The sequence below is a fragment of the Echiichthys vipera genome (assembly GCF_963691815.1).
Source record: "Echiichthys vipera genome assembly, chromosome: 15".
Classification (NCBI taxonomy): Eukaryota; Metazoa; Chordata; class Actinopteri; order Perciformes; family Trachinidae; genus Echiichthys; species Echiichthys vipera.
The window spans coordinates 26,787,455-26,813,137 of record NC_139840.1 but is presented as its reverse complement, the minus strand read 5'-3'; the positions used below and the strand labels follow the sequence as shown (position 1 = coordinate 26,813,137).

Genomic DNA, 25,683 nt, shown 5'->3' with positions numbered 1-25,683 from the left:
GTCGTCCTCCATTCAAGAGATCGGCGGTTCGATCCCCAGCTTCCCCGGTCCATATGTCGAAGTGTCCTTGGGCAACACACTGAACCCCAAATTCAATTTGATTCAATTGAATTTTATTTACAGTGCTAAATCATAACAAAAGTTATCTCAGGACACTTTACAGAGCAGGTAAAGACCACACTCTTATTTATGATTTACATGGACCCAACAATTCCTCCTTAGAGTACGGTGGCAACAAAAACCTTCCCTTTAACAGGCAGGAACGTGGGACAGACCCAGCTCTGTGGAGGACATTTGCTCCCTCTGCTGCTCATGGGTGTGTAAATGTGGTGTGAATGGTTAGATTAGATGGTATGTAGATGTCCACTGCCATCAGTGTGAATGTCTGTGTAAATGTGACAAGTAGTGTGAAAGTGCCTTGAGTAGTCCGAAGACTAGAAAGATTCTTTCTAAGTACAAGTCAATTACTTTCCTCATTCCAGAATTCTTCTTGGATTAAATGGCAGATTGCAACTGTCGGAAAACGGTCTACTGTACCTTTACATTTCTCAGGTTGTATAAAGGTAAAGACAGGAAAAAACGATATCTTACAATTTAATCCTGTATCTTTAAGAAAAATACAGAGAGCCTTGCAGCATTCCATGATTTTCTCACTCATCCCTAAAGCCCATCTCCTCCTGGCTCATATTATTAACATCACATAAGAATTATTCTGATTTACTTTTTAGCACACAGGAAAAGTTAGCTTTCAGGGCTTTCAGCCAGAGGGTTCACTGTAACCCCAGACCACGATAGTTCCCTCAACTCAACCAAGTAGCATGTTATTGTTCTGCTGCCTGAACCGGAGAGAATTTTGTCAGAAGGCCTTGAAGACGAACTCCTCACATGTGCACCTGGGGAACATTACAAACATCAAATGTGTCTGATATGCACTTTGTCATTAAATAAAGGGTTGGTTTTAATCCAGTATGTTGAAATCGTAGCTCATTGACTCATGATGATTTAGTGCAGGACGTATCATGAGTTCCTGTTGTTTAAATGGTCATTTCGCCATGACTTAATGTTTAATTCACACTTAATAGATCGTCAGTTAAAAATGTTCATTCACAGGAGCTCCATACATTCATTGATATGCAACCACATTAGCTCAGATTCCTCTGATATTAGAGTATGTTGTTTATCTTAGCCAACTTCTATATGCATATAATAAGTGTAAGTTTACAAGCCAAAGGCCCCCTTTTAGTGTTTTTACAATCTTACATCTTGTACAAAAAAGGCCATATAACTGTAAGGACGTCTGTTTCTCACCAATATGTTTGTTTGAGTAAATGGTTTTGGCACTGTGTTTCATATGTCAAAATGCAACTGAATGCCATGTTCAATATCGAAATTAATGTTTTGAGGGTTTTTCTCAATAAAGTAAAAAAAACGTTCTGTTTGACACAATTTTCAAAATAAAAGCACAAAAACAAATATGTCATATTTTCGATTTCTAAAATATATGGTTACATGTCCAGTAAGCCTGTGAATGTTCTCATGTGTCCAGGTCATCGTTATCCTCAAAGCAATTTCAGTCAAAAGCAACTGGACTTGGTTATTTGTCTAGGAAGATTTTTCACCTCTCATCCAAGAGGCTTCATTAGTTCATGTACACATCTGACCAGGCTGGGACTGGACCAACTAACTGGTGTGGGGATATTTAACCTCTCACAAGGCCAATGATGTCCCTGGTGTTGATGTCAACATGTCCAGTACTAATGTAGAAAATACAATCTAAGAAGTCTAATAAAATAAGTCAAAGAAAAGTATCTACTAAAAATAATAACTAAAAACACCAGTTTTCAGTTAACAAGTGTGATAAAATATTGTTTTATACTTCATTTTAAAGGGATGTATTGCACTTTCAGTGTTTGTGGAGCAGTATTGTAAACAGAACGGTACACTGTGTGCTAGGCTACACAGAAATGCAATTATTAATATAATCATTTAATAGACTATGGTGTGCTCCATTTCATTTCCTCCCTCATTCACAAAAACAGTAACAATATAAACGTTGAGGGAAGTCTATGATTTTTACTTACTTACTGTAAGTTATATGTCCTGTAGACTAGTTTACAACAACTTTGTATACAGTCTATGATGCAACACTACTATAGCTGCTTTTATTCTGAAAAGACGTGACCGGTAGTGTCGGTGCGGTTTCCTGAACGCGCTGTGATGTTGTGGAAGCGAGCTCGTGCTGCTGTTGATGCATACTTGTGAACAGCCAGGCGCCACTTGTGAACGTGTGTGCTCGTGCTGCCCTGCCGCGTGAGCCGCTGGTCATGATGCTGGAAAGGAGCAGGGTGACGGTGCTGGCGGACATTTTCTTCAGCAGGAAGCTCTCAGCCGAGGAGGAGGAGGAGAGAGTTCACTGCCGCTGCTCCAGAGCCTTCGTGGAGTAAGAGAGTGGTCTATACCTACTCTGTAAAGTGTCCTGAGATAACCTTTGTTATAATTTGGCACTATAAATAAAATTGATTTGAATTGAAATTAAGCCTCTCATACCGGTCTGAAGTCCACTCTCACTCACTGACACGAGTACTGACACGGCAGTACTCCACACAAAGTGTAGACTGAAGGGTGGATGGATGACGCTGTGGAGGTGTCGCTCTTCCTCTCATCTTGCTCTGTCTCTTCTCATCTTGCTCTGTCTCTTCTCTAACTGCAGGGACCGGGATCTGTATCGCTCCGATAACAGACTGCTCTCATACGACCCGGCAGAGGCTGTAGCCCAAGGTATGTCATTCACCTGATGATGCCCCGCCCATTTTTCTCTCCGGTTCGGACGTATTTTATTGGTGTTTCCGGTTAGCGCGTTGCTAGTGCTAATTGGTGCTATACACTATTATACACGCAGCAGCTACACTGCAGGGATCTGGTGGTTTTACCAACACTATTCACTTATATTTCAATTCAATTCAGTTGTATTTACGGTGCCAAATCATAACAAAAGTTATCTCAGGACACTTTACAGAGTAGGTAAAGACCACACTCAATGACTTATTTATGACTTACATAGACCCAACAATTCCCCCGTAGAGTACGGTGGCAACAAAAAACCTTCCCTATAACAGGCAGGAACGTCAGACAGACCCAGCTCTGTGGAGGACGGACATCTGTCTGCACCAGTTGGGGAGGAAGAAAAGGAGAGAGAAAGAGAGAAAAGACGGACAGAGAGACACAAAGACAGACACAAGGACAGAGAGAGAAAAGACAGACACAAAGAGAGACAGATGGACAGAGAGACACAAAGACAGACACATGGACAGAGACAGACACACTTCCAGAGATGAAGAAACCAAAAAAGTAACAGTAACTGTAATAATATCTATAGTAATGTGAATATGACTTATATGTTATAGCAGTTAATACAGTAGAAAAGTAGAAACAAGCACAGCTAAGGTGACAGAATATGACAATGATAATAATTATGGTGGCAAACATGATCAATGATGAGTAGGGGCAATAGCAGGTATGACACAGCGAGGCATACCACTGATGTTGTTTTTATAGCTACAAATGCTATAATTTATGAGACTAATGATAGTTTATATGAGTAAAGCAGCAGGAAGCGTCATGCAGGACCACGGCAGCAGGCACCACCACGATCAGCAGAGACCTGAGAGACGACAAAGCACAAACAACTCTGTGGAAGAAGTTGAATTAGTAACATGTTGATGAGACATGAATGATACAAACAGAGAGAAGAGAAGCTCAGAGGATCAGGAACAGGGTTACAGACTCGGCCTATAGCAGCATTATTAAGCAGAACAAAATCATCCTATTTGTGGTGGTAGCTGACTGGGAAGGACACACATACCCCTAAACCAATGACCAGGGTTCTCTGACCCTTGTCTAACCCTCCTTATGTCCATTCAAACCAAGCCAGTCAACACGGGATGATCCCTGGTCATGACAGGTCATATATGACCTGGGAGCAATGCATACTAACTACCTCCCATGCTGGAAATGGGTACTCCTATTCAGTGGATACTCCAGTCCCCGGGTCACAGTTCTACCGCATTTCTCCAGATTTCACAACATTTTGTTATAACACCCTGTTTCTGGTTCTGTACTGTAGTGATGCATGTTAATGTGCATATGGTTTGTGGGTGAAATAATACATAATGAATGTGAAAAATATTCATCACATTCTCTAAAATGTGAACAGAGCAGAGAGCAGTTTGATGCTCCACCGTGCATAGTTTTACACACGAGGACCACAGCAGTGTAACTTCATTGGTTATTTCAAAAGTTAAAGGGGCAATAAGCAGAAATGCCTTATTTCTAGACTGAGGGAATTAAAAAATGGCTACGTGAAGAACGAGTGGTGTCATCTCAACTGGAGTATAGGATGACGTCACACACCCGCTCTCTGTGTTGATCTCCAGCCTCATGTTTACAAGCCGCTCCGGCCACGCGTTCATGTGCGTTCATGTGAAGCACCACCTCCTCCCTCCGTCATATTTTCAATAAGTTACATTACTAAACTGTCTGCTAACGCTATTAGCGGCGAACAGATACGGTTTGATGCTAATGGTTACACACTTATTTAGTGGCTTAAAGATTCATTTACTTACAAACCAGCATAAACTTGATCAAAGGAAGTTTTTTCTTGCTGCATTATAACGTTATATATTACTTACTTGGTTACTCGACATGTTCGATAAAATGGTGATGTGTTGCGCGGTGTAGATATTTGCTCGCAGAAGGTGTGTGTGTGTGTGTGTGTGTGTGTGTGTGTGTGTGTGTGTGTGTGTGTGTGTGTGTGTGTGTGTGTGTGTGTGTGTGTGTGTGTGTGTGTGTGTGTGTGTGTGTGTGTGTGTGTGTGTGTGTGTGTGTGTGTGTGTGTGTGTGTGTGTGTGTGTGTGTGTGTGTGTGTGTGTGTGTGTGTGTGTGTGTGTGTGTGTGTGTGTGCGCGCGTTGGAGAGCAGAGGCAGGTGTGGCTAATAGCACACTTTATTTAGTCAGTGCTCAACAGCAAACTTAGTGGTGAAATGATTTTGCTTTTTGCTTCTTTAAAGTTTTATCCTGTTTCTATTGTCAAGTTTATAACTACAGTTTTTAGTTTAGCAATGACATTAATGTGCATGGAAACATTTCTGATCACTGAAAGCAGCAGTGTGCAAAGAATGAATACATAAATGAAAAGTTCGGAATATTCATGCCAGAGATTCACTCAAGTTTACTTGGGGGGATGAATTATTCTGTATTCTTTTTAATGGTCCATATACACACTCACTCACTCACTCACTCACTCACTCACTCACTCACTCACTCACTCACTCACTCACTCACTCACTCACTCACTCAAAAGATTATTCCATTTGAATGAAATGTTCCCTCAACTCACAGAAGCAGATGAAGACCATGAGGAGGAAGAGGAGGAGGCTGAGGTTGAGGAAGTGTTGGATGAAGAGGCTCAGCTGATGGCCAGCATGGGTCTGCCTCTGGCCTTTGTCAGCTCCTCTGACCAGAGGAGAGCGGTAAGTCACACCTGATGCCGGATGTTCCCTCCAGCACCATGTCTGTGTCGTGTTGCGCTCTCTCTCAGTTAACACTATGAGATTAAGGGCACCTGTTGTGTCATGCTACAGGGGAGAAGGTCTAACAGGGAGCCTGCCGCATACCAGGCTGAATCAGCTGAAGAGGGGGAAGATGAGCCACAGGTTGACAACAAAGGTAATACCATTCAAGTTATACTCCATACGATTTTCATCTATTTAATTGTCTTTTCAGTTCCTCTCTATCACAGAGTGAGTTAAAACAATGGTGATTGATCACGTGACCCACTAATGAAAGACAGTGTTGCCTTTTTGCTGAGTATTCTAATATCTGTGATTTGCTGCTGACAGAGGTTGGTCTGTCCGCCCAGATCTTCACCAACGGCTATGCTGCGTTCACTTGTAATCGGAAATTCCAACTTCTGAGTCAGGCTTGTAGGTGAATGTGTTTCAATAAAGTTTACAAAAGAGAAAAATAAAAAGTCAACACACATAGTGACCATGAACGTGACAAAATGGAGGCTCTGAAAGAACAGACTCACCTGCATTTACATCTTACTGACACAGAGGGCGCTAGAAACAAGGGATCTCAAATCTGATGGATTATGACTTTAAAACTCTGTTTCTAAGAATGTACTGAAACACCAATAGAGTAAATGAATGGGGAAAATCACTTGTGGAGCCAGGCCCGTTTAAAGAGTGGGCGGTCACTGTTGAGCTCTATATCAGAACTGAGAGGATGTGGAGCCACTGATGAAAGCCTGCCTGTGCTGTGGAACATCCTGCTGGAGCCTCTCAGACAGAATACATCAGTAGCATCTGACTTTAAGAACGTGGCCCCTTTCTATGTATTGTTTGATGTTTTTTGACACTGCCTTGTGATTTTTGACCTAGTTGATGAGAAGGAAGTGTGTGATCCACCTCAGGAAGGAGCAGGAGGGGCCCAAGCTAATGGCTGGGAAACCTACTGGGGTAAAGAGAACACACACTTACACTTGTACCATGAAACCCAGTCCAACTAGACGATTTCCCTCGTAGGACTACTTCAAATGTTTAAATAGCGGTTACATATAAAGGAATGATGGATTTTTCTCTGTTTCCTCTGTACCTCCTGAAGCACAACAAGGTGAAGCCCTGCTGTGGAGCAGCTGGCTGGAAAAAAATCCAGAGACCGACCCAGGAACAGCGATGGCTCCTTGGGATGACCCAGACATGAAAGCTGTCTGGGACAAACATGCCGCAGAGGCCTACTACTCCTACTGGGAGCAGTACTCCTACTGGTCCTCACAGGGCTGGACCACTGACCAGTCCACCTGTAATGGGAACACCAGTGGAGAAGCAGCAGAAGGGGAGCTGCGCAGACACCCAGAGGAATGGAGGGATGGACAGACTGGGGCTGAGAGCCAACAGGGAGCAGAAGAGAAGGCTCTTCATGAGGACATTGAGGTTCTGAATGATCTGTTTGGACACACCTGCACGTTAGACGCAGGTGGGACATCTGTGACAGGCTCAGAGGTACACAGACAGTGTGTGAGTGTGGTGGAAGTCAGAGAGCAGTCGGAGAGAGAGCTCTGTGCCTCTGATCAGCCCTCTGATGGAGGGAATGGCCTCAAGAGACCGTCTTCCTCTTCACAGCAGAACACAGCTCAGCATACAGGTAATACTTCAGTGTCCCCCCCCAGGTTTACACTGTTACAGTTACAACAAAAAAACAAAGGAATCATGGTTTTCATGTGTTTCCAACACACTGTAGTGAATTGCACACTATTACTTGTACCCACTAAAGGTGATGTTTAATCCAACACACCTGTTAAGACTGTACAGACCTAATGATGTGCAATAACTTTGTCTAAACTCTTACCAATTCAGACTAAACTGAAACTAAAAGAGTGTAATCCAAAACAAACTGAAACACTCGTAATGAAATAAAGATGTGCCAATGAATGGAGACTTCCATCTACCATCAGGGCTGTACAATTGTCTAACCTCTCCATCCTTGTTGTTGGTTAGTTGTGGGTTAATGTGTAGTTAGTGTGAGTTGTGCTGATAAGTGTCTTGTATATTTTGACTCAGATTCCCAGCAGGCTGCTGGCAGCCATGACAGACATTATGGCTCAACGAATAAGTTGCCAAATAGAGGAGATGATGACGATGCTGACAAACCCCCAGGAGAAGGACGTCCTAAAGTCAAACGCAGGTGAGCGCTTACTGTCACCAACTTGTGAGCTACCTTTTAAAAAGGAAACCTTTTTAATCACTTTTTTATTGTAGACAAACTTGTGAGTCATACCTGCTTACAAATAGGGCTGGGTATCGTTTGTTTTTTTTCGATACCAGTGCTAAAACCATACTTTTAAAACGTGATGGTGCCAGTATCGACAGTCAACAACATTAAAGAACGGATTTTTTATTGAGGCAAATTTAAGGTCGAAATTGATAAATCTTAAGCTTTTTATTTATATTATGTGTAAGTTTCTTCTTCTGATACTTCGTCTGTTTATTATTATATAAAAAAACTAAAGCATAATTATTGCAACAAGAACAGTTAAAAGTTCACAAGTGAATGTTGTGTGATTGAGGATAAAGTCTTGATATGCAGGGTTTCCCCCAGAAAAGTTGTTAGGCATTGGGGCAGGTGACCAACTGGCCTCTTTTTGACTTTTCTAGAATAATTTGGACACAGTCACAAGAACTAGAAGTTATTGTAAAAAATAACACATGGATTTTCCATATTTATATTAATTTTAAGTAGAATATGCGGAGGTGGTTCAGGCTGCATGTGTCCATATTCAGATAGAAGTATGTGACTCTTGTCTACATTAGGGACCCCCTACTCAAGTGCCGCCCCCCTGCCTGAGTATGTCCTCATGTGGCTGTGTCCACAACATCTGAGCCTGTAGCTCTGTGTATTTTGGCTGTTTTTAATCATTCTTATTTTGAAAGTATGTCTCATGTCACAGAAACCCCTGAGAGTGAATCATTTGTTCTGGATATTATTACCAGACTGTTGGCGCTGGGCCTCTTATTCAGCTGTAAATTACTTATCCAGCTCTCTGGAGTTTTCCAAGGCGACATTTAACCCCAGGGCCCGCCCATAGATAATAACCTTATTTTAAGGTTCACTAACTGTACCCTAATGGGCGTGAGTGATCGGTTCCTCGAGTATTTCTCGTTTCAAATTAACACGACTGCACTCAAGTTTTTTTGGTGTTTGGGCAGCACCTCTTGCTTCTACACTTGACCAGAGACACAAACACCTTCAATTTGGAGTACCGTATTTTTCGGATTAAAAGTCGCTCCGGAGTATAAGTCTCACCGGCCGAAAATGCAGAATAAAGAAGGGAAAAAACATATATAAGTCGCACTCGAGTATAAGTCGCATTTTTTGGGGGAAATTTACTTGATAAAATCCAACACCAAGAGACGACATTTCATCTTGAAAGGCAATTTAAAATAAAACTAGAATAGAGAACAACAGGCTGAATAAGTGTACGTTATATGACGCATAAACAACGAACTGAGAACATGCCTGGTATGTTAACGTAACATATTACGGTAAGAGTCATTCAAATAACTATAACATAAAGAACATGCTCTACGTATCACTAAATCCACTGAACTCTTCTTCCTCGGTGTCACTTCTGAACAACTGCGTCAACTCCAAAGGTAGAGAATGCGCCGCTTCCTCTTCTATCTATCTTTCTGCATGATTGCCGCTTTCTCTTGCATATTTTTGTTCAGCCCTTCTCAGTTGTTTTTATAAGTTACCGCCAATGTTGAAATGATCAATTTTCATAGGTACGGAATTAGCAGGTAGCATCTTTTTTTTCACAATGCACCTCTGCCATGACCCGCCCCCGCTGAATTTTGACTGGTTGACGTGTGTGTGTGACGATTGCTGATATACGCCTAGTCTCTTACGTGACTGAGATAAATAATAGCCCGGGCAATATTTGATATTTTACGGTAATGTGTTAATCATTTCACACATAAGTCTCTCCAGAGTATAAGTCGCATTCCCGGCCGAGCTATGAAAAAAACTGCGACTTATAATCCGAAAAATACGGTCGGTAAGTCTTTAAAACACTGTTTTAATAAACTCTGGGTTCACTAACTACGTTGTTGCTGCTTTGTTGTGTGTGTAGGGACTCTTCTCATGCTCCTGCAGAGGTTTGCTGTTATTTTCAGCAGTATTAGTGGTTAAAAAGACGTTTTAATGCCTTCACCGTACTGCCCCAAGCTAATCGCTGTTAGTTTCTACATGAAAATTGTTTCGATGGCTTATTTGATGAATAGATTTGCCGAAAAGGCCCATGGTTTGATTTTACGCCGGAATTACACGTTTAGTGATTATAGTACTTTTGAAGCCTCAAAGGTTTGCAAAAAGAAATGCACAACAAAACAAACATCCATAAAAATGGATGTTCATCCTGTGGGCTTAAACTGCTAAAACATAAAGAGATAAACAGTGGATGTGAAAAATAATAATGGCATGTATTTTGTGTTTGCAGTCATGAGCTGGACGCAGAGGAGAGCCCACATCTTCCAGCTGAGGATGCTTGGCGTAAACTGGGACTGAAACACAGCCCTCAGCCTCTGTGAGTCTCATCTGTTGATGCTGCTGTGTTGCTCTAAAGCTCTTTAATCCTCCGGTGGAAGTGGCTCACAAGTCAGGTGCCTTCCTGCACTCTGTTTACTTTACGGTAGTTTTACTGACTTTTTTCACGTCGTACCGCATTTTAAGGACTCGTCTGCAGCTCAGTGAGATGGGGTGACAGTTGCTTTGTGGCGCAACTTTACCTGATGTGTTTACTGTGATACTGCATGCCATTTAGTATTTTTATTTCCCGGAATGTAGCAGGAACACGTCTATTGCTGTGTCCCGAATCGCGCACTGCAGTCAGTGTACTGACACGATCAGTTCACTCATTTCCCCCAGTAAGTGTCTGAAATCACACACTGCCGCCCTGCACTTACCGGAAATGACGATCGTATTTCTTCTTCTATTTTATTTTTCGAAAACAACTCTTCTGACTCAGCACACGGCCTAAAATCTTCGAGATTCTCTTTTTCTGCCGTTTATATCCGTCAACATTGAAGTGGTTGTGAAAATCCCATGCATAGCTTTACTTACATTTATACAGAGAATCGCTGTTCACTGTTCACAGCGAGGTGGTAGTCGCTGTTGCTCCGTTGACCGCCATTTTCCAGTTTGAATTAAGTCCTGCCTCTTCCGCTATGTAGACAAAATGGCAGCGATTGGGCGTCTTGATTGTCCATGGATCCACCCTCAACGTTTTGACAGTTTTTGAGGGCGTGTCTGGATTAATGTCGACACCAAGATACCATTGATATAACAGGGCTCCAGGCTGTGACCAAATTGTTGCATTTTGCGACCAAAATTTGAGAGTGTGTGACTGAACTTCACATTGACCAGATGTCTTCCATATCAATATGTAAGTGACTAAACAGTAACAGAGTGACAGATAAGACAGGAACAGTAGCAGTATAAGAAGATAGTGCCATAGTGCCACAAACACGTAACATGTGAGCCCCGCAGTTTCTTTGACATCAGGCTACAAGTTACAGTCAGTGTCGTCACCTGACAGACCTGAAGCCTCCGTATGTGACGACATGGGACAGACGGTTTAAAACACATAAATAGACTGATCTGATCAGTCTGTGTAGATATGGTTCATATGTGTAAAACACATATACAGACTGATCTGATCAGTCAGTGTAGATATGGTTCATATGTGTAAAACACATATACAGACTGATCTGATCAGTCAGTGTAGATACATTTAAAACACAGCAGGAGAAAACTCAGGTGTGAGTCAATCTACTTAATAAAATGGAAACATATCTGTTCTGTGAGATGAGCGAGTGAAGGTCATCACACCGCTTCTTAGCTCGCTGTCTGTGGAGCAGGGCCTGTATGTTGACAGGCGCAGGGCGGGGCCCTTTTTAGACGGGGAGAGTTAATGATCATGTGGAAGAGGTGTGCCCGCACACCTTCACCACCTGGGGTCTGCCTGTCAGGAAGTCAAGTAGGGTTTTTGGAATTACAAATTCCGATGCCACATGATGCCATTGGGCCCAAAAAGACTCTTTCCCATTGACTTACATGGAGATTGCTTCCCAACTTGATGCCGCTGTAGAGACAGATGACTGGCGTAGAGAGAGAGGGAGAGAGAGAGCGAGAGAGGGAGAGATGGAGAGAGGGAGAGATAGGATGGCACAGTGCTTAGAATAAAATAAATAAAACATGGAGCGTGTGGTTATAACTAGTTACATCTAGTAACTTTCACAACATGCTTTAAAACGTGAAAAAAGTCAGTAGACTAATGAAGGGCTGTTTGATGCATTAGTTTTAGCTAGATCAACCTGATAAACAGCCAGCTGAGTGGATGTACAATCTAAAAGTGATGATTGAAAACTTTATACTTTACTCAAAAAACTTGAAGGGTGTTATTTACATACTGAACAGTCTGCATGCGTGTGTGTCATGGTGTGCACACATTTTTGAGTCGTTGTTAACCGTAAATGTTTCTCTGGATGAGTTTGTTTTTCTGTTTGTGTCTCAGGTACGACAGTGTGTTAAGTTTTAAAGGCAGCGCTGGTCAGAAGCATCAGAGGCAGCGGTGGGTTAAGAGAGCAGTCCGCAGCGTCAGCAAACACATTCGGTTCCCGGAGATGTGTGGGGACAACACACAGCCACTGACGAGCACCTCCCTCTGCAAGGTACCTGTAAACTGATGAAGGATTTGGAACATAGGGCAGAGCTGAGCTGCAGCAGCAGTAGCCCCCAGGGTCCTGTATATCCATCTACCCAGGGTCCTGGAGGCAATACTTGCACACAGTGGCGTTGAAAACCTTACCTTTAACAGGCAGGAACGTCAGACAGACCAAGCTCTGTGGAGAAGAAAAGGAGAGAGAAAGAGAGAGAAGACAGACAGATGGACTGAGGGAGACAAAGACAGACAGACACAAAGACAAACAGACAGACAGACAATCAGACAGACTCAAAGACAGACAAACAAACAGACACAAAGGCAGACAAACAGACAGACACAAAGACAGACAATCAGACAGACAGACACAAAGACAGACAATCAGACAGACAGACACAAAGACAGACAAACAAACAGACACAAAGACAGACAAACAAACAGACACAAAGGCAGACAGACAGACACAAAGACAGACACAAAGACAAACAATCAGACAGAAAGACAATTAGACACAAAGGCAGACAAAGAGACAGACACAAAGACAGACAGACAAACAGACAGACAAACTGACACACAGACAGACACAAAGACAGACAAACAAACAGACACAAAGACAGACAGACAGACAAACAGACAGACACAAAGACAGACAAACAAACAGACACAAACGCAGACAAACAGACACAAAGACAGACACAAACAGACAGACAGACAAACAGACAGACAAACAGACAGACAGACAGACAAACGGACAAACAAACAGACAGACACAAAGACGGACAAACAGACAAACACAAAGACAGACACAAAGACAGAAAAACAGACAGACACAAAGACAGACACAAAGACAGACACAAAGACAGACAGAAACAAAGGCAGACACAAAGACAGAAGGACGAACAGACAGACACAAAGACAGACAGAGGGTCCCAGAGATGCAAGCAACCACAAAAGTAACAGTAACTATAAAAATATCTAGAGTAATGTGAATATGACTTATATAGCAGTTAATATACCAGAGTGATATAAATTAGGTGATAGTAAAGGTGATAGATAGAACATGAATAATAATAATTCTGGTGGTAAATATGATCAATGATATAGTAATAACAGCTGTGATACAGTGAGAAATTAGACTTGATGCTCTCACTGAGAACCTCCCGTCTATCTCTCTGGACCTGATTGATTCTGCAACTATACGTTCCAGCTCTAGAAATCACACCATCAGCAGTATGTGGATTTTAAATGCACTCAGGATTTTGGTCGAAACCAGAGAAATGGAAGTGACACAAATATATTGTGAACATTTCTCGCTCATCAAACTGCAGCTTCATCAATTTGGAACATAGAAATCCTCTTTGGTAGTTTTACAAATGAAAAGTGTTTCCAATGACATGTGATGACATTTTTATTAACAAACAAAATTGTTTTCCATAAATCCCCAAATGACATTTTCATTGGCCCGAGACCATATTCATTCATCTTCACCTGAAGCTACCCACTAAAAACGGACTTTAAATGCCTTTAATGTGACATGAAACACATGTTTTAGTACTTCAAACCATTTGGTTAAAACATAAATCAATCAATGTGTCATGTGAAATGATATCAAGTATGATTCCAGTGGAATGTAATCCTGTCAGTTCCTATATTTTAAACACTTCAGCATTTCTTTAAAACAGAAACATTAATGAATATGTATAAGACGTTGGCAGTAAAGATGCAGAAACAAGTGAGTCATTCTCTGCGTCTCTCCCCATAATCTTGATCTCAATCTCAATTAGAATTGCTCAGTAATTAAATAAGTCGGCTGTGCTCCATCTGTACTATCATCATTTTTTAATACTTCATGTGACTATAATCCAATTCACCTTACAACCATATATGTATCTTGTATACACCCTGTGTTTGAAAACCAAATGTATTCGCGTGTATCCACTTGGTCACTAGCTCTCACCGTCAGCTTGATCTGGGCTGTTTGATGACATATACCCTGTGAGTCAGTCTGTTGCTGACCTACAGTTGTAGTGTCGGCTCATTTGACCACAGAGATGTGAGCGTCGGCGGCGTGACAGCAGTGCTAAGCTCCTTAATTCTTATGTGATCTCCGGACAGGAGGTAGCTTGTAGTTAGCCTGAAGCCTGAAGTTGGCCACCCGACACACTTTGAATGACAGCCCCTCATTTGCATGCTGAAGAAGAAAAGCATGAAGAAATGTAAAGCATTGAAAACAGAATACTATGGATGACTATTACTCATATAAACTATCATTAGTTGTATAACTTATAACATTTGTAGCCATAAAAACACCATCAGTGGTATATCTCACTGTATACTTGAATAGCTGTTATTACCACTGCTCATCATTAATCATATTTACCACCATAATTATTATCATTGTCATATTCTATCACCTTAGCTGAGCTCTTTTCTACTGTTCTGCTGAATTAACTGCTATAACATATAAGTCATATTCACATTACTATAGATATTATTACAGTTACTGATACTCTTTGGTTGCTTTCATCTCTGGAAGTGTGTCTTTCTCTCTGTCTTTGTGTCTGTCTTTGTCTTTCTCTGTCCTAGTGTGTGTCCTTTCTCTCTTTCTGTCTCCTTTTCTTCCTCCCCAACCGGTGCAGACAGATGTCCGTCCTCCACAGAGCTGGGTCTGTCTGACGTTCCTGCCTGTTATAGGGAAGGTTTTTGTTGCCACTGTACTCTACGGGGGAATTGTTGGGTCTATGTAAATCATAAATAAGTCATAGAGTGTGGTCTTTACCTACTCTGTAAAGTGTCCTGAGATAACTTTTGTTATGATTTGGCACTATAAATAAAATTGAATTGAATTGAATTGAATTGGAAATTAATACAAAGGTAAATAAATAAAGAAGCTAATTAAAACAGAAATATCAATCTTTGCCACATTGTATCAATTCATTTTGCCTACATTTATTTTTTAAATATGAATGTTGGTACATTGAATGATATATTCATGTATTTATTAAGTTATTTTTAGTTTTATTTATTTAGAATTTTGGCAAGTTTAGTCCTCCATACTTGAATAGTGCCTTCAAAACAAAATGTAAAGCTCTTCACACCTTCAAATGATGATTTGCTGCATTTGGGCTTTCTCATTATGTAAATTAATTATAAACATTTTTTTTCAGGCATGTGATGATAAACAAGGCTCTTGCCTGATATCAGACAGAACTGTCCACTAGTTTCACTCTGTTTACATCTTCCGTCTGACCTTTCCTGTTCTCAAACTGGTTTCCATGGGGAGGGGGATTTGATTTTCCCCAATCATTCACAAAATACTTCAAGTCTGAGACGGCTAACTTTTGTTTTTGTTTTATGCTAACTTTGATAGGGGTAAAAACTGCTTGATGCTCAAAACAATTAATCTGCTGTTTTACAGCCAATGGTAATGACAGAGAAGGCTATCTTAACTAACAGAGCATGCTTTCAAGGTATGTTGTCTATATGAATTAAATGCATAATTTGACAACAGCTGATCGGCTCATTAGTCCCCCTGTGGCACTCATTGACAAGATTTTTTTTTTAGTCTACAAACTTAGGGGTAAAATCATCACGTTACGATTCCAGACGAATCAGTGGAGTGGAAGCATATGCTTTAGGTAGCAAAAAAACTTTTCTTTTATAAAATAAACAGTAGCGCACATTTGTCCGTCTCGCCCTTTGAGCTGTATCAAAAACACATTTTGCTTCTATGCAGGGCAACAATATTGTCTTTTGTGCGAGGAATCATCTTTTGAATGTCTTTACATGGCTTTTAGGGCCCGTCCACAAGAAGACGTGTTTTCCTGTAACCGCACAACATTTTGTCCAACCATCCACAGCAGCCGCTGTTATCGGAGCCTGAAAACGGGATCTTTTGAAAATGGGTCCCAGAGTCGGAAGATTTGAAAACGCCCCCCATGGCGTTGTGGTCTGGACGGTGAAACCTCATACTTTGTTAAAGGATGGCGTCATCGCCCCACCTCTGACCTCTAACCCAACAGCGTCACATAACAACAAAAGTGCTGCTGCCTGAGAGGAGAGAGACGGACCCAGAGACTGTTTACTGAACTGGACTCATGCCACATGCATAGGAATGAATTAGGCCGACCACAGAATAATCTCTAAATTTCGTCTCTAAATGTAGTGAGAAAGTGGCGCCTGTGAGTGCTTTGGGACGGGGAAGGGGCTCCCAGCAGAACCCTCTGCTCGTTGAGGACACTAACTACAGAGTGAATGGTGCATCAGAGTCCAAAACAGCACAAAAGTCTCCACTCACACCAGAAACAGGGACACATTTCTCTCTAGGATGGAGGAGGATTTGGAAAGTCTCCAGATTTGGAGAGAAACTCTCCGGTGTTTGTATTCTCCACAGTGTCTCCCCGTCTCTTCTTCTCTGTTGTTGGTGTATTTCTGTGGCAGTTACAGCACCACATCCAGGCCGTGCATGTGCACTACAGCGTTTGGGGTCGGTTTCACTGGTTTCCAATGGTAAGCCACATTAGTTGGCTGCAAACATGCAAAGCTTTTCTATGTCTTTGGCTTGTTGTTTTAAAGATCCACACACAATATTCCATCCTGCAAAGAGGTCCATTACAAGGTTTCATCTACCACTTGGCTTGTGATGAGATGGAGAGTAAATGAAGGGAGGTCGGAAGGTTAAACTACCCTTCTGGATTATTTATTTATTAGAATTTAACATAGAAGGATGTCTTAACTGTCAATTGTTTTTTTTGCACAGGTCAAAGACTTCCTTGAAAAGAACCAGACACAGATGACTCCACGTAACCAGGGGGAGAGAGGAGGAGGAAGCACACAGGAGCCTGAGGACAAGTCTCCATTTGTGGAAGAAATAATGGGAGAAGAAGAAAAGAGGATGAGCGGGAAGGAGATGAAACATGCTGATGAAGGAAACGAAGAGGCTGTTAAAGAAGAAAGTTTAGCTGCAAAGAAAACTCTCACCTCTGTTGTTTGGACTGTGGATAGCGAGAGGGAGGAAGAGGAGCAGGAGGAGGAGAAGGAGCAGCCTGGTAGACGGCTAACATGTCTAGAAATGCCCGACTTTCTCGTGCCTGAAGCACCTGAAGGCAACACTGGTAAGCACAGAATCTGTCAAACGATTCAGCCGGCAGACATTTTGGTTTAACAATCCTAACGTGTATGCATTGGTGTGTAGAGCCAAGTGTGAAGAAGCCAAAGAACAGGAAGAGCAAGAGAGGGAGGAAGCAGCAGGTCCCAGCAGAGATGGCAGGTGAACCAGAGCTGGCTAAATACTGGGCTCAGCGCTACAGACTCTTCTCCCGCTTCGATGAAGGGATCAAGCTGGACCGAGGTCAGTCTGCAGTAACAAGCACTATCCCATTTACTCTACTGCACTATACTGTAATGAAGTCTCTATTGTTGTGCACCTGTAGTTTTGAATATTATTTAGAAAGGACTTCAGCATTTAAAAAAAAAAAAAATTATTTTCTTTTTTTTTTTAAGTGTTTTGCTACATTTTAAGGCAAGGCAACTTTATTTGTATAGCAAATGACATATTACACCAGGGCAATGCAGTGTGCTTTACAGGGTAATAAAAATACAGCAAAGGTAAAAGATTTAACATGTAAAAAGTGTAAAATTACAGGCAAGTGAAACAAGAGATACAAAATGTAAAAAGCAAGTAAATATAAAAGAACAGCAAATACTCCCACATTTAGATGCACGAATAAATTAGAAACATTCTTAGCCATCACTGGCTAGAGATGCACCAATCCAGGTTTTTTTCTGATCCAATCAAATACCTGGGCTGAGCGTAGCGACTGTTGAATGAATGAACTGTAGACTTTGCCGTGTGAGTGAAGGCATCAGGCTTGACATAAACATTTAGCCTTGTTAAGAAAAGGTAATAAATTAACACGGATATAAATGTACTTCATATTATTTATAAACAAATAAAGTGTACATTAGAAGCATAAAGAAATTAAATTAAAATTCTAAACTTTATCTCACAGAATTTCTGAGAATCTGTCTGACACAGACACACACACTCACATGGTTAACACTGTGTGTTTCAGAGGGCTGGTTCTCTGTGACACCGGAGAGGATCGCTGAGCACATCGCCCTCAGGGTGGAGCACAGCTTCCCTGATTCTCAGCTGGTCATAGACGCCTTCTGTGGTGTGGGAGGAAATGCTATCCAGTTCGCCCTCGCTGGGAAGAGAGGTGAGCCTGATGTGTGTGGGTGTGTGTACGTGTTCTTGCATCTCCATTCATCTCCATTAGTGCATAATATCAGTGTGGACACCTTTTTTCATCAGTCTTTTTGTCTGGTACTGACTTCTTCAAGAGGATATGGATATGGATATAAATAAGGGAGGAAGATCGAGGGATCACATCAATACCTCTAGGGCCAATCGAGTACCCTTTTTCCAAATCTATCTTTAGAACGCAACCCATCTTCCTGCAGGAATGATAGACAGCAGTACAGCCTACCCAACACCTAATGCTCTTTCTCAATCACAACAGTCACAGTTGCCTTAAAACAACGTAATAAATTCCGTGTTTGCAGTCTGTGAATGATCATTCCTGCTGTGGAGAGCAGGTGCTCCTCTGACACAGAGCTGGCAGGTATCACCAGCTGCTGCTCATTTTTTTGTGCAGGTGCTTGTTGGACTTCCACCACTCCAGTGGATTTTTCGGAGGGATGCACCGCTGAGTGAAACAAATTTCTAGCTCGTTGGCAGTCATATTTTCGAACTAGTCCTCCCTGAAGAGGCTGTCCAGTGCCTCGACGTTACGGCCCTGAACGCCACTGCTTTCCCCCTCCATGTCGTCGGGGCCTTGCACAGTAACCCCGTCACATAACCTCTCGGATGGTGAGGAAAAGCGCTGGTTCCAAAAACCAAAGCTGGTTGTGTTTTGGGTCAAGCATAGAAGCAAGAGGTGCTGCTCAAAAAACTTGTGCGCCGTTGTCTACTAATCTTGCACAAATCCCTGATATAGAGTTAGTTTTATAATTTAGGCAAGAACTGGGCTTAGGTTTTATTTCATGAATTAAGAACTGAATGGTAAACCAGATGTATCAGAGTTGACTACATATTAGTATGTATATTTTCCTTATTCTTGTTTAAATGTTACATTGTAGGCTGGCTCGGATTGATAATGGCCTTCTGAGCTGCTGTTAATTCTGTCTCTGACAGGAAATATGGCAGCTGGAACATAAAATACAGAAACAAGTGGCCAGTGCAGTATCACAAGTGTTGGGCAGTGTTTTTATATAAGTTTGAATCCTAACTGCAATTCTTTAGTTTAGTTTGTCAAGTAATTCAGTAAAAAAGATCAGTCCACTCATGTAAGTCACGTATAATAAAAGCATATATCAGTATTAACTTGTATCAAATGATGCTATCAAAATGAAGAACAGAGACACTCACACACAGAGGGAGTATGACTTCATTCTCTGCTCAGGACACCATTACTTCACTATATCTTTTTTATAGAAAATAGTTGTTTGCTGCTTTATTTATTTTATGAATGATGAGTAAAGCTGCTTTAAAGTATAATTCCGGTGTTAAATCATCCCATGGTATATTTGTGAAAATACACTCATCAAATAAGCCATCAAGAAAAAAAATTTCGTGTAACAACTGTTAACGGAGAGATACCAGAGAGTCGGACGCAACAGTGATTAGCTCGGGGCAGCACGATGAAGGCATTCAAACGTCTTTTTTAAACACTGATACTTCTGAAAATAACAGCAAACCTCTGCAGCAGCATGAGAAGAGTCCCTACACAGAAAACAAAGCACCAACAACGTAGTTAGTGAACCCAGAGTTTATTAATAGATTGTTTTGGGCGGCAGTAGCTCAGTCCATAGGTGACTTGGCTGGGAACCGTAGGGTCGCTGGTTCAAGTCCCTGTGTGGACCATATATGGAGCGTGGACTGGTGGCTGGAGAGGTGCCAGTTCACCTCCTGGGCACTGCCGAGGTGCTGTTGAGCAAGGCACCGAACCCCCAACTGCTCGGGGCGCTGGTCACTGGCAGCCCCCTCGCTCTAACATCTCTCCTCAATTGCATGTATAGGTCCTGTTTGTGCATGTGTGTATTTCGGGCCTGTGTGTGTAACATGTATGATAATAAGAGTGAAAATTGAATTTCCCCGTGTGGGATAAAAAAATAAAGTAATTCTTCTTCTTCTTAAAGACTTACCTACTGGCCCCTGCACCAGCTCCTCTCATAGTAAAGTCCATTCAAGTGGATTAGCAACGTCAATCCCAAAGGAAGGGGGCTGTTGGTGCTTTGTTTTCTGTGTAGGGACTCTTCTCATGCTGCTGCAGAGGTTTGGTGTTATTTTGAGAAGTGTTAGTGGTTAAAAAAGACGTTTGAATGACTTCACAGTACTTCCCTGAGCTAATCACTGTTAGCCACGTCTGGCTGTTAGCGACTCCCCAGATTTCTCGAATGTTACACGAAAAAAAAGGTCTTGATGGTGTGATCAAAAATGGTTAATAAAACCTGAGGCTGTTCAGAGGCTTGAATGTTAGTCTTGTTTCTATTATAACCCTGTGAGTTGACTGACCGTAGTCAATCCTAATGCAAGATGGGAACTGTTAGTCCCTGTACGGATATTCCACCAATGTAAAAGACTGAGTACTCACTGTGTCTTTCTCCTGCTGTGTTTCTTTTTCCTGTGTAAAACTCTCAGTCCTTGCCATTGATATCGACCCGGTGCGGTTGAACTTGGCACGGCACAATGCTACGGTTTACAGCGTCGCCGACCGAATCGACTTCCTGCAAGGGGACTTCCTTCAGCTGGCACCCCGTCTCCATGGCGACGTGGTATTCCTGTCACCACCGTGGGGAGGGCCAGACTACCTGACTGCTGAAGTATTCGACATCAAGACCATGATGCAGCCTGATGGATATCCTTTGATGTAGAAGCAGGGGGGGTTGTTAGAGTATCTGCTGAGGAGGGACAGAATGAGACCTTACAGGAGAATTCACACTCATTACATGGGAGCTGACTATGATTTCCATTTTCAGCATTATGGAAGAGAATACAAGAGAATATCAGGCTTACAAAGGTAACACTCATTTTAGAGCTGTTGTAGTGAAAGTGTCCTCCCTCCTGTCTTATAAAGAATCTCCTCCTGGTTGACTCATGAGGTAACACGGGCATACTGTGCAGGCTTCAATACCATTCAGCAGATGGTTAGACTGTCTGAAAAACACCAATTAAGGCATCTAAACCAAAAATTAGACAACTGGACATTTCCCAGCAATTGGGGACAAAATGAACATCAGCAATCAAGATCACAACAGCAGACGCCTTTAGTACATACACTGCTACATGGAGCTGCAGGCTATAATGTCAGGGAAAGCTGTAATCTTGGTTGAATATGTTGATAATTTTTTCCTCCGATTTTGGTTCCCATTCCTTCTGGAATATGTTAGTGTAGTGGTTGGTTTGTAAGCCTTTATTGGTGTTTTTTATGGTAGAAAGTGGTGCGATCCCAGAGATGTGCGCAATTGGTCGCCTGGTAGTTGCTACCCTCGCTAGTCAGCACCAGAAATACATGTCGGTTAAAGTTGTACTCCGTAATATTTCCATCTATTTAATTGCCTTTTAAGTTCCTCTCTATCACAGAGTGAGTTAAAACAATGGTGACTGATCATGTGACCCACTTATGAAAGACCTTTTTGCTGAGTATTCACATCTGTGTGTCTTACTGACACAGAGGACGCTAGAAACAACGTATCTCAATTCTAATGGAGTACAACTTTAAACTTACTATTAAACGTCATGTAATTTTATGAATATACACAACTGTTACACCGATCATTATCACCCGATAACGGTAGATGGCGTCAATAAGCCATTGTAGTGTCTAGTCTACCGAATTCAAAGAAGAAGAAGAAGCTGTGGCAGTGGTGGGCGGCTCTCCGCTCTTATCTGAACTAATCAGCAACTTAAGACTCACATCCACCCTGTTGTGTTCTCCTGGCCTCCACCAGCCACCAAGTCCACTTTCTGAAATAGCCGCTGGGTTCTGCAGTCAGTCTGGTTCTCTCCTGATCAGCCGGATTTCCCAGCAGCACACTGAAACTAGCTTATTAGCTAGTTAGCACGTATAATGCTACAGACAAAAGGGGGGTCATCCCTTTGCTCCCCGGTCGCATATGCCTCTGCCATTCCGCATTTTGTAATGGTTAGGGCCAGGGTTGGGGGGTAGTGTTTGGGTCTACATTAGTCTATTTGACGGGGAATTCAGCACTGATTGTGGAAAAATAACAGACCGGGAAACATAGGACCCTATGTTACAAACAAAGCGGAGAACATAGGTAGACTCTGGACAAAAGTTAGTAACCTAACATGTATCAATCAATGCAGCGGGCCTTATAGATTCAATTATTCTCATTCTTGACTGTTTTAATAATAATCGTCAGGGAAATAAGCTGCTAGGAACCTCCCTAAATGTTACTTCACGTCATTCCGCTGCTACATGTAGCTACATGCTAACGTCATGGGAAGCTGTAATCTTGGTTGTTGATGCTGTTCATTTGTCCAAGCGTCTGTTGAATGGTGTTGAAGCCACAGTGTCTGCAGTGACATGTCCAGCAGGTGCACTCTAGAATCTGGCCATCGACAGGCCTCATAGCTTGTATATATCCAAAATGCAGCTTAAAAGATAAATGTTGTGAAAACGTGCTTTGTGTTTCTATCAAATCTGGTTCATCCTTAACAGTTGACACATTTGAGATTTTCCGCCTGGCCAAACTGATATCAGACAACATAGTGTACTTTCTGCCTCGCAATGCTGACATGGATCAGGTCTGTATGTGTAGTCTTTGTATGAACGCATGATGTCTGCACGTATGAACGAGTGGTGAACGGGCCGTTGACACCCACATCATTTACTCTGTAGCAGGGGTGGGTAATATGACCATATTAGATGGTAAAGGATTAGAACGTTCTGCCAAAGCAGAGAGATTGTAGCACCATCAGTAGGGCACATTCTATCCACTGTTGTTCTATGATCTGCACAGACACATCAGGGTTTTTTCCTCAGCCAAATCCCACTATTGGCTAGTCCGCCTCATGCACCGCCCTAAAGACTCGCCAATCAACCAATCATAGAGAACTGCAGACAGGGACAATTCTCATCCCCTATCCTGTTTGATTCAGAGAGTAGCCTGAAGTCATGGCTGACAATGAAAACGAAACTACCGTGTCCTAACAGCACGCAAGCGTCAGACTATTGTGTCGCATCCACGCTACAACACATTAATTTTGGTTTCGTAGTCAAAAGTGGAGGTCTTTTTAGATAATTAATAAATAAATGAATTAATTATGTCAACTCCATGATCAGCTGTTGTCCACGGCACTTTTTATGCACGCGACAGGACTAAAATAGAAAGCACTGGTTGCACTGATGAGGAACTTGCAAAATAATTCAAACTCAATGTAAAAAAACTGTGATAAAATCGTGAGTGTGATTTTACTGGAGGAAAAAAAACTACTCTGTTATATGTCTGCTTGCTGGGACAGGTCACAGAACACTCATTTCTAAGCTACAACTCAGTGCTTTAAAATAGTTGGGTGTATTCTATTGCATGACACTACTGGACGTAGACCAGTATGTATACAGTAAGTTTACTGGGTCGAAGCACCTGATGGAAGTCAGAGCTGAAGGTGCTCTTACCCGGCCATCTGTTCCCTCACATTCTATTACACCAAACTTGACATGTCACATTTGCTGACATTTAATAAAAAATATGTTCTAGCACCACCAAATGTAAGATTTTCAACAAATTGGGTATAGTTAATCTGAAGCTGCTGCTCGTGGGGGAATTGTTGGGTCTCTGTGGGATCTCTGAATTATTTTGGGTTCATTTGGAGAATGTGGTGCATATATTGTATTGGAGGGCCATATCAAATTCATTAGCTACAAACAAATCCCGTTACAGCAGCACATACTGATAGATGCTCAGCAGATCTGGGATGGGTGTACCAAATGCGGGGAATAATAATATAAATAATAATTAGAGCACAAACAGTAGGGTTCTCACACCGCAAGTGCTTGTTTGCCTTACAGATTATTACATTTTAGTGACAACATTACCAGAATGACTGAAGGGATCTGCAACAACACAACAGTCTGTGTTCCTTCCCCCAGCTTTGAGGGTCTGAAGCCACACCTGTCTGATATTCCATCGTCTCCATGTCCATCTCTCCACAGATAGCCTCTCTGGCCGGTAAAGGTGGGAAGGTGGAGGTGGAGCAGAACTTCCTCAACAACAAACTGAAGACCATGACTGCTTACTTCGGCAGCTTGATAAAGTCCGACAGCTAGTAACCCTGGCCAAGGCATGGACCATTTGATACCACTGCCACTACTCTATTTGTCTACATAGATGCCCATTCAAGTACTAAAAAGTACCACAGTTTGGCTTATTTTTTATACGTTTTGTCATATTTTGTTTTAAGTTTTTTTTGTCGTATGCAGGTAAGAGATAGTTCAGTCTAAAGCCTACATTATGCAGACGTTTAGGCATTAATATAATGAAAAAAGGTACAGTTCAGTTGTCATGGATAGGGAAATTAATTAGAGCCCAAGGTTTTTTTTGTACAAGGCTGTAAACCTGTTTATATCTGCTGTTGAGCGTTTTAACATGGGGCTCTGTGGGGACGAACTCACGTTCAGAGCCTCTCCACCACTTGGGGAGCTGCAGTTTTTACTTTTTCATTGTTCAGCTTGTTTCAATTTTATGAATCCTTCAGATTACGGTAACACTTCAAAAGACTGAAGTTAAGAATTTTAAAACTATTAATGTCATGTATCATGTTTTATTGTACATTAGGTTTGACAATAAAGTTTTTTTTCAGAATGTTGTCTGTTGTCATCTTTATTGTTGATATGACATTTCATCCAGTCAAACAAGCGCCATTGCATCAGAGATTAGCTGAAGTGAATTCATTAAATGCTTAAGTAAATATAATAGTCAGTGCTTGAGTGAATGGCTTTATTAAATACTAACAGGTTTCCTACGCATTCTGCAAAACCTGGAAAACAGGTGGCCACTTTTCCAGTCATGGAAAACACATGGGACCATCACAGGTTACGTCAAAGGTCCTGGAAAATGATTTAAACATGACCATGATTTTCCTTTAGTTAAGAATTCACTACCAGGCTATCAGAGCTCCCCAAATCAGATAACACTGTCATCTGAAAGTGCTGAGTTGTGTTCAGGATCACAGTAAAATTCAAATGTCAAGACAGATGTGCGTCCTCCACAGAGCTGGGTCTGTCTGACGTTCCTGTCTGTTATAGTGAAGGTTTTCGTTGCCACCGTCCTCTACGGGGGAATCGTTGGGTCTATGTAAATCATAAATAAGTCATAGA

At 41.8% G+C, this 25,683-nt stretch overlaps 1 protein-coding gene across 1 annotated transcript; it reads left to right on the top strand.

Annotated features, from left to right (window-relative positions):
* Positions 1 to 2,270: 2,270 nt before the first annotated feature.
* Positions 2,271 to 25,168, top strand: tgs1 (trimethylguanosine synthase 1). Its single transcript, XM_083928805.1, has 15 exons — positions 2,271 to 2,440; positions 2,711 to 2,778; positions 5,398 to 5,528; positions 5,640 to 5,724; positions 6,441 to 6,518; positions 6,664 to 7,203; positions 7,620 to 7,743; positions 10,058 to 10,144; positions 12,134 to 12,290; positions 17,040 to 17,394; positions 17,475 to 17,630; positions 18,355 to 18,501; positions 20,985 to 21,203; positions 23,035 to 23,111; positions 24,520 to 25,168. The coding sequence occupies exons 1-15, from the start codon at positions 2,325 to 2,327 to the stop codon at positions 24,631 to 24,633; spliced, it is 2,454 nt and encodes an 817-aa protein (XP_083784931.1). The 5' UTR covers positions 2,271 to 2,324; the 3' UTR covers positions 24,634 to 25,168.
* The last annotated feature ends 515 nt before the right edge of the window (positions 25,169 to 25,683 follow it).

Bases quoted from the DNA above. Each gene is read 5' to 3' on its own strand.
- tgs1 (XM_083928805.1), top strand. From the start codon at position 2,325: ATGATGCTGGAAAGGAGCAGGGTGACGGTGCTGGCGGACATTTTCTTC. The intron at 2,779-5,397 runs GTATGTCATTCA...CTCAACTCACAG, and splicing joins GGCAGAGGCTGTAGCCCAAG to AAGCAGATGAAGACCATGAG. The intron at 6,519-6,663 runs GTAAAGAGAACA...TACCTCCTGAAG, and splicing joins TGGCTGGGAAACCTACTGGG to CACAACAAGGTGAAGCCCTG.